Source organism: Parasteatoda tepidariorum, chromosome 1 (genome assembly GCF_982258835.1).
Source record: "Parasteatoda tepidariorum strain Cologne lab strain chromosome 1, Ptep-v5.0, whole genome shotgun sequence".
In the NCBI taxonomy this organism is placed as follows: domain Eukaryota; kingdom Metazoa; phylum Arthropoda; class Arachnida; order Araneae; family Theridiidae; genus Parasteatoda; species Parasteatoda tepidariorum.
The window spans coordinates 90,137,225-90,147,141 of record NC_141755.1 but is presented as its reverse complement, the minus strand read 5'-3'; the positions used below and the strand labels follow the sequence as shown (position 1 = coordinate 90,147,141).

General features: G+C 30.2%; 1 protein-coding gene across 1 annotated transcript in view; it reads left to right on the top strand.

The window, feature by feature from the left end:
* The first annotated feature begins 710 nt into the window (after window positions 1-710).
* LOC110282662 (uncharacterized) overlaps window positions 711-9,917 on the top strand; it is a 38,205-nt gene continuing 28,998 nt past the window's right edge. The window contains exon 1 of the mRNA XM_043044154.3: window positions 711-1,939. Within this exon, the coding sequence (XP_042900088.3) occupies window positions 719-1,939 (1,221 nt within the window). The 5' untranslated portion in view covers window positions 711-718. The remainder of the gene's footprint in view (window positions 1,940-9,917) is intronic.

Genomic DNA, 9,917 nt, shown 5'->3' with positions numbered 1-9,917 from the left:
ACCAAGTTTACGATTCCTGAACCAAATTTAAAGATTTTTCTTTTTCCTTTTCGATGCGAAATTTTGACCCTTATTTTTGATATTTAGTGAAAATTGAATATAATTAAAACTTTAATTCATGGAAATAAAAACAATTATATGCTACTTTTAGAATTTGATTTTTGCCAAATATTAAAATAATTAGAAAAAAGAAACACCTCTACAAATAAATATAATTAAAAATAATCAAACAAAATAGGATTAAAACAGCAATCTAAAAATGTTTGAAAAATATGTGCATATAATTTGAAAAACTATTTGTTTTTTCAAACTATACATGTACATATAGTTTGAAAAATATTAAGAAATTTATTTTTTTCAAAATTGCATTTCATTCAATCTCCAATTTTGTAGTTTTTAAACTAACATGATTATGATAATAATGTCAGACGATGGTATGTAAATATATTGCATCTTTCAAATTTATTTTAACTGCTTAAAATCAAGATTGAAATTAAGAAAAAGGTTTTGTAAATTTTTTATAAGAAAAACAAACTACGCCCCTTTAAAAAAATTAAGCATTTATTTAGGATTAATTTTTTTAAAATTAATAACTTTTAAATTCTTAATTTTTTACGTGGCTATTATTTTTCAATTAACGCATAGAATACATAGTTTGGTGTGGATTTAAATATATTATTGTGAATTTATCTTTTTAATACTTAGGAGGAAAAAAAACATGCATTTGGAACCACCCTATTCAAACGAAGTAGCATTGTCATTCTCTGATAGTAACCAAACTGAAATATTTTCAAATTTATTCGATTCTGACTACAATTTATCAGAGTGGTACAATTTGACGGAAGTGGACAAGTTATCTGAGTTTCCTTTCCACCTGAACGAAAACGATTCCATTGCAAACGATGAATCACTTCCCAGTGATCTAGCCGAAATTCCTTTCGCAACTTTACTCTCACCCTCTGCAGACATAGATTTTTCAACAGATGAATCATCTCCACTTATACTAGATGGAGAAAGTGATGATGAAGAAGAATTTCTGGATTCACTGATTGAGTCCTGCTCACCTGCCGAATCGAGTGTTAGTTTCGATGGAGAACATTCCTCGTGGCCTACATGTGCCAGAACATCTTCGTATCCGTATTCACCACCAGAGAGTTATAATAAACCTGCTATTTGGTCACATCTATCACAAGACTTTTCGAACGCAGTTCGAACTGAAGATTTTAATTTTAATAAATTTCAAATTTCAAACTTTGCAACAGACAAGCAGAACCAGTTTGTTGAGAGGATGAAGTTCGGTGGGCTGGATGCAAAGAAAGAGTTTGATAACACGAGCTGTTGCAGAAATGGAACCGATAACATAAACTCCAGCAGCAAAAACGTCATTCAAAATGGAATTGTTAGTTCTTCATCCGATCCGTCCGTTGCAACAAATATAAATGTCAGGAAGAGACTGGCTGACATGATTGGAGCAGCTAAGCTTGGAAACAACGGCTATTACCAAAATCGTCAGCAAGCCAATAACTGGGAAACTAAATCATCAAACTTAAATGCTTCGGAACATTTTTCTTTTAATTTAAATCAAAATCACGTGACATCAACAGACTTTTATCGAAATGCAAATTTTGGAAAGAACAGGACCATTCTAAAATGCGTCGAATCTTCGAGTAAAGAAAAATACTTTAAATCCAATCCTTCTAAAGCCCAAACTCATGCGCAAGTTTCTTTTACGTGTTATTGGATGGATTGCAATGCGAAGTTTCCAAGTCAAAGCTCCTTGGTGAGACATATTGAGAAGTTTCACGTTGACCAGTGCAAGAGAGAAGATTTTAGCTGTCTTTGGATCGGTTGTCCACGAAAACTGAAACCATTTAATGCCCGATACAAACTTCTTATCCATATGAGAGTGCATTCAGGTGAAAAACCGAATAAATGTATGGTAAGTTTTCAAATTTAACGTATCTATATTCAGAAATATGATTTGTTTTAATTAGAAAGTTTTACTGTATTATATTTTTTTATAGAAACATTTGATATATATATATATATATATATATATGAAATTAAACGAAAGATTATGGAAATTATTTTGTTTTGTTTGTTATAAAAACATTAAAGGAAATTAAATGTTTAGAAATTAGTATAATAAAAAATTAGTATAATAAAAAAAGCGTGCTTGAAGAGCAGAAGAAAGCGTTGATGATATACTTATGAAAAACGTAACATTAAAAGAATGCGTAAGAGGCGTGCTGTCATACGTGTTGTTTTTTAAAAGTATATTTTTTTATTGAATGTTGTTTATTTCATTAACTTATTATTGACTAAAAATAATTTTTTTATAGAGGAATTATTTATAAAGATTTTTATAATTGATTTAAATTTTAAAGATTTTACGCTAGAAAAAATTTAAAATGGATTTAACTTCATAGGGAGCGAAGCGAACATGTTTTGAAAAGTAAACCGTATAATCTTTTAGAGATGGGGAGCGTTAGCGTGAAGCCCACTAGTGTTAAATACTTATCATATATCCATGAATACTTATAGAATAGTAAAATATTAAATGTCTGGGATTAAAACTCAATCTCTGGGATTAAAACTCAAACTATTAAAACTCAATCATTTTTTAAAAGTAAATATGCAGTTTTACTCTTTTACATCTTCTTATACTTCACTTAATCCAACACATTTGTTCAAATTTTGCATTTTTTGGGGAGTAAAATCTTATTCGCACATAGGGATTTAAGTCAATTATTCAAAAGCTTTATAATAGATCCATAACATTTTTCAAATTTCAAGATGAAAATAAATTCGTCCATTTACTTCGAATGAAAAGATTTTTATTTTTTTCAAAATGAAAATTTTGAATTATAAAATGGATAGGTTAGAAAACATCATACTACTTTTATCATTAAAAACTTTTTTCTGAAACGGAGATAAGCTACGAAAACTAAATAAATAATGGGAAATTCATTCATAAGTCTATAAGTGCTATGAGATAGTTTTCTTTTTAAAATTCCACTTTAATTTTAATGCGTCTTGCATGGAGAATTTTAAACTTAAAATACTAAGTATTTTCCAGTAAAAGAATTTCGTTGCATGTTTGCAATAGGTACGTGTAAAAAGTTTAAGAACACACACGTTATGGAAAATATTTAAATTAAAGGAAAGAACTTTCAAAAAAGTAATGTATTTTAATGCTTACTAAAAAGCAATGCTATGTTTGAAAAAACAATGCATTTTAATGTTTGTCAAAAATATATTTAGTAAAAAAAAGATTTAAGATAAAATGTTTTAATGTAAATAGATTTACTAATAGATTTAATAAGTTTAATATAAATTATAGGAGACTATATAAATTTTAATACATTTAACAATTATATATAGTTGAAAACTATAAGTTTACTTAAATTCAGTTTAATGATTCAGAGATAAATATATAATGTTTGTTCAATTAACGACTATTGTTTTCTCATTTCCTCAAAAAACCTTATTTCCATTAATATAATAAACCTCGTGACATAACCTCGTAAGAATTAGAAATTTTGAGGAATTTTGAACCCTATTAACATTCAAATTTGTTGCAATCATAATTTGGTGCCAATTTGAAGCAATTTCTCGTGCTTATTAAACTGTGGGTTCTTGCACGATTCCATAAAATGAGTGTAAAAATTTTGAGGATACTTAAATCAATACGAATATATTTAAATTAAAGGAAAGCTCTCTAAAAAGTAATGCATTTTAATGTTTGCTAATGCATTTCAATGTTTGCTAAAAAACAAGGCATTTTATGGCTTGTTAAAATATATTTAATATAAATAGATTTACCATAAAATGCCTTAATATAATTAGATATAAATAGTTATAATATAAATAGTTTTGATATAAATTATGGAAAACTTAATTTAAATTTTAATACAATAAATTAGAATATAAATTATGGTAAATTTTAGTACAATAAATTAACGATAAATTATGGTGGAACACTCGTGGAAAAACCATAAGGTTACTTAAATTCAGTAATAAGAGTCAGTAATAAGTCAGAGATAAATATATAATATTTGTTTTCTTAAACCTACTACTACTGTTTTCTCATGCCCTAAAAAATCTTTCTTTATTAATATAATTAACCTCGAGGCATAATATCTACAGAATCTTGAGGCATTTTGAATCCAAATAATATTCAAATTCAATGCAATCTTGATTCAGTATCAATTTGAAGGAATTTATAGTGCTAATTAAACTATGTAGGTTCTTGCATGATTGCATAAAATGCGTGTAAAAATTTTGAGGATACTCAAATTAATGCACAGATATTTAAATTAAAAGAAAGCACTTTTTTAAAAGCAGTGCACTTTAAAAGTTTTTTTTTTCACTCGATTTCTATGAACTTAATGATTGTTTAATCATATTGACTTGATTCTTTAGTTTATATATTCAAAAATAAATAAATGGCATCATGTTGTTGACGTGTCTATGGAAGTGTTAAGTATTTCCAAAAGTTTAGAGAGTGAGTTTTGAACCTGAAGACTGTAATAGGGTGTTTTCTGGTGGCTGAGGCTAGTTCAAAAAATTTTTTTGTCTGAAGGAATCTTTATGTTCTTGAAATGGCTCGTCTTGGCTTCTCGGCTACCCCGAATGCTATGACATTACAGTTAGCATAAAATATTGCACTATCCATAGAAGATGGTTGCCATTGTCCCTTAGGGGTTTTTATTTTATTTTTTAATCGTCGTTGAACAGTCAACTCAATTATTTGAGTTTATGACTACTAATGTTCAACTTCGTAGCCTTGTAATTTTTAACCCAATCCAGAAGACAAGGGAACTCGTGGATCGAGTATTAGGAGAAATTTAACTTCGAGGAGGACTTTCTGATGGAGATAACCCGCATTTGCATTACGTGGAGAAGAAAACCACAAAAACCTGACACGGTTAGCCTGACGGCAATGGGAACTCTAACCCATTATCCGTCTTCCGCTGAAGATATCACTGTGGTCGGCGCGCCTAATGTGAAATTCGTAACGACCAGCCATGGTTGGGATTCGAACCCGATTCACCTCATTGTAAGGTGAACGCTCTACCCCCTGAGCTATCACGGCTCTGCCCCGAGGCTTTTTTTTTTATAATCGTCGTTGAACAGCCGATCCAATTTTTAGGTTTACGACTTCTAATGTTTAACTCCGTAGCCTTGTAATTTTGAACCAATCCAGAAGACAACGTAACTCCTGGATTAGTACCCCCAGAGGTATGATTTGTTATGGGAACATGGAGGACTTTGAGACTTGACAGATTTAATGTGCATCAGTCACCATTTGCTACACGGGGAGCCTTCGACCGGAGGGGATCGAACCCACGATACCTTGGGCATGGGCTCAGTGCCCTACCAACCAGGCTATCCCGGTCCAGTCCAGAGGGGCTAGACTTCTACCGGTCGGCTCGCGGACGGTGTTTTGTTTCTCTTCTACCACCCAAGTGTAAAACCGATGCAGGCGTTCCCCTATCCGCCACCTGGAGACACGCTTTCTAGGGGTTACAGGTTCCCCAGAGAGGGAAACATGTTAATTTCCTTAAATGTATTAATATTTTAAACAGTTTGACAAGCTTTGTATTGTAGCTTTTAAAGCGATTAATGTCTGGTTCTATCAACCTCATTTGTTGATTTTTTATTGTCATAATTTTAGTCTTCAAATAGTAGTGAAAAATAAATAAATGATATTATTCTATGTGAAGCGTATAGAAAAGCTGCTGTGGTTGTTAATACAAAGATCTTATGATCACTTTGATAAGTGCCTAATAGATAATGCACAGATTATCTAGGTAGTTTGCAGGCAGTTTAAGAAATGAAGCAAATTTTTGGCACTTCAAATGATCACTCTAGTTAATCTGCGCATTAGATGGGTAATCTGTAGAATAAACGATTTCTACACTTTATCGGTAGCAAAGCAGTTAGAACAGTTTGGAACCGTCGGGACGTTAAAATTTACTGCAAACGTTATTTGGCGTAGTTTGAAGCAATTTATCGTTCAAATTAAACTGCGAGTATTCATTTAAGAGATTAAAAACGTTGACTTCTGTTCTCATAAAGGCTTGTTGAATATTTATTGCTACTTTTAAAGATACCATGAGAATAAACCATACTGTTTTTAATTTTTAAATAATTTTTGAGAAAAATGATCTTAAATGAATGTTTTACCGACTGTATTAGATTCTTATGTATAACAGTATAACTAACAATAATAGTTTGACGAAATTTCAAGTTTCAGTACTAAATCATTCCAACTGTTCTTAAAGTTTTCACACGTTCTATTGGCCTATCGCTTTCGTTAAGAATTGATTGAAAATTAAAAGCAAAAAATGGGCTCGGAAACAACAATCGCCCGGTCAATACTTCCAAAAAATGAAGAAATCAGAGCTGTGGAGTGGGTAGTTGAAATGTTCAACTCTAAATCTGATTCCGAGCTTATCTGAGAGCTAGACAGAGATTTAGATTTATACTCAATTCAAATTGCCACCAAATCTCACACTGAGAAAAAAATTATGGTAAAAACTACCAGAATATGGTAATATTTACCTAGTTTCTGGCTCTATAGGAACAACAAAAAGCTCGATAATTTTTACCGAAGAGCTTTGATACTGATTTTGGTACAATTAACAGTAACATATGGTTTATAAAACGTATCTCCATAATAGTGCGACTCCAAATCCTATTCCTAACTTTCTGGGTGCTTGTACAGACTCAGGTTCATACTTAATAAAACTTTCCATTAAATCCCACTCTGAGAAAAAAAATATGGTAAAAACTACCAGAATATGGTTAAATTTACCGCGTTCTTGACACTACTTTCCACAGTGTCAGGAAAAGCAAAAACCTCGGTAATTTTTACTGAAGTGTTTTGGTTCTGATAAAATTGATCTGATAAAAATTGGAAATTTAGTAAAATTTAGAAATTTTATCACAGTATCTTAGAGCATGGCATTAAAAACATTTACCAGAAATAAAGGCCAGAATTTCCGGTGAATCGTAGCCATATAAACGGAAAAATTACCAAATGAATGTTTTTTTTTATACATTTTTATATATTTTGAAGAATATTTCGACTATATTAAGAAAAAAATATATTTTCTTATTAACCATGTATTCTTGTGTACCATGTAATACGGTGATTTTACCAGAACTTTTTTCTCAGTTGCGAGGTAGCTTAAAACATAATTTATTTTAATTCCCTGACCATCAACTAACCTTTCTCTGACCCGGGGAAGAAAAAAAACTTCATTCAAAATACACAACCCATCGCCGTCAAGTTTAAGTTATGAATGAAACAATCTCACGTCCTTCACCGTCAAAAATAGTCATCCACGATGAATTATAATTCGCTTCTTTATCATCGCCATTAGAAAAACAAAAAAATGTGCCAAAGATATAAAGGCAGCAATGCAATTTGCATCAAGCATGAAAATGACATTGACCGCCAGAGGAAGATAACCCAACACCACCAACCTTTCCTGACCTTCTGCTATTACTACTCTCTCTCTAAAAACACTATCTTCTGGTGTTACGTAGACTCAAACGGAAGATGGTGGAAGAAGAAGAAAAAAAACTGTTAATGCAAAATTAAGCATCTTAAAATGGACAGTTATAGTAAGCAGTGGGTGCGACAAGTGAGGAAGACTTCCTGTTAAAACTGTTCGTGGGAATAGTTGTCCCTAACGGAATATCAGCATCTCAACAAGGGTGCGATATAAATTGATATATGGAGCATTTTTTTGTTAATTTTTTCCACATGTTGATTTGATAAGAGATACCGTATATTGCAACCACTTCCAGAATATGATGAAGTATTGTGGTCAACAAACCATTATGACACTTTTCTGAACCTAATGGGTTTGTAATTAACAAAAAACGCTCGTTTTTTTTATACGTCAAATGTAAGATAATTGCTTACTGGGCATTTTTCTCACAACACTGAGAAAAAAAAGTGGGGTCAAAACTATCAGAATATGGTAATATTTACGGTGTGATGAAGTATTGTGGTCAACAAACCATTGTGACACTTTTCTGAGCCTAATGGGTTTGTAATTAACAAAAAACGCTCGTTTTTTTTATACGTCAAATGTAAGATAATTGCTTGCTAGGCATTTTTCTCACAACACTGATAAGAAAAAAAAGTAGGGCCAAAATTACCAGAATATGGTAATATTTACGGTGTTCTTGGATCTATGGAAACACCGAAAAGTTCGGTAATTTTTTACCAAACACTTTGGTCTTGAACCTAACTTAAATTAACAATAAATTACGATCTCAGAATATGCGATAAAATTTGGTAAATGTGGTAAAATTTGGTAGTTTTCATCAATTCCAATTCCAATTTCAATAAGCTTTTTTATATGAACTAACAACAGTAATTGTTAGTTCTCATTAAAAAATTTAAAGCAAAGTATTCTAATTATTAATGTACAGTAATATCAAAAGCTTGTTTTAATATATCATGTATATAATGTATCAGTATCAAGTTAAATAACAGTGTACTAAGATTTCACAAATGTCAAATTGGTAGTGCAAAGTTATCCATGTATTTATTTGGTTTCATGTACCTTAATAGTTTAAAATGATTAGGCCAAGGCTGTTTTTTTTTTGGTTATCATCTCAACGGTTCGGCATGTCTCTTTCTTTTTTTGTGTATGAATATTTCGTAATTCAATATAGTTGTAACCACTCATAGAAATTTTTGTTTGAACCGAACCCTCGTTTAAATTACATAGGAAGCAAAACTACTCCCACATTAGCCTAACGAAGAGAAAAAGGACATTTTTTTAAACATTATATAGATATAAGGATTTTGCTTTATGAAGTGAATCTTTTTAGAAAAATCAGTATTTTTTATTGCATTAAAGTTATTATTAAATGTTTGTTAATTTTAAATTATTTATTTCTATTTATGCATGATTAAAGCAAAAATCATTTTATTTCAGTTTACATTCTGGGTTATAGCATACCGATGGAAGAAATAAATTAATTAAAATATATTTTTACAAAATATTGAATTGTGAAAAAGTTATATAAGAGATGAACTACAAATCAATATTTAACTCGCACGTATATTAACATATTAATGATAAAAAATTGTATGGAATATTCAAGAACTAGGAAACCATAACAAATGATACACTAAATTTATTCGAATAATTATTTTTTAAATTTAGAATCTTAGCTAAATAAATTTAGTTTTGAAATTTTTAAAAGAGAACTTATTAATATATAATTTATAAAACCGATTTTTCAATGGCATAAATTGATGACATTTGCACAAAAGCATACAAATGTGATTAATTAAGTTTGTGATAAGTAATGATTAAAATAATTGACATAGTATTTATTATAGTAATTTTTATATAATTATAAATATTTTCTAAATAATTTTCATAAGATCAAAATTTTTCTTCTTCTCTTTTTTAAGATACTGGACCTAATTTATATCTAACCGGAGTCGAGCAAATTTTTCCGAAACCGTCAAAAGTTTCATTGACTCCGACTACACAAGCCCTGTCTATAATATACCAAAGAAAATAGACCATTATTTTAAGAATATCCTGTATTTCTCAGTTAAGAGTACAAATTTTGAAATCTGTCTTGCCCCACTTCATACTGATTTTCTTCAAAGATTAGTTTTTAAATAAAAGTCAAAATGCTTAATCATTTTTCAATCTATATGTTATCCACAAAGTTTGAAATTCGATTCACTAAAAATGACGTGAGGATTTTACAAAATGGCAAAAAATATACGCCAAAAAATTAAACGCGATTAGACTTCTTCCACATTACCTACACTATAAGAAATTCCAGTTCATTTTTTAAATTTTTTCTATATATTTGACGGCTTAAAACTGTTTTTTTTTTTGTTGACAAAACGGTGTTTCTCT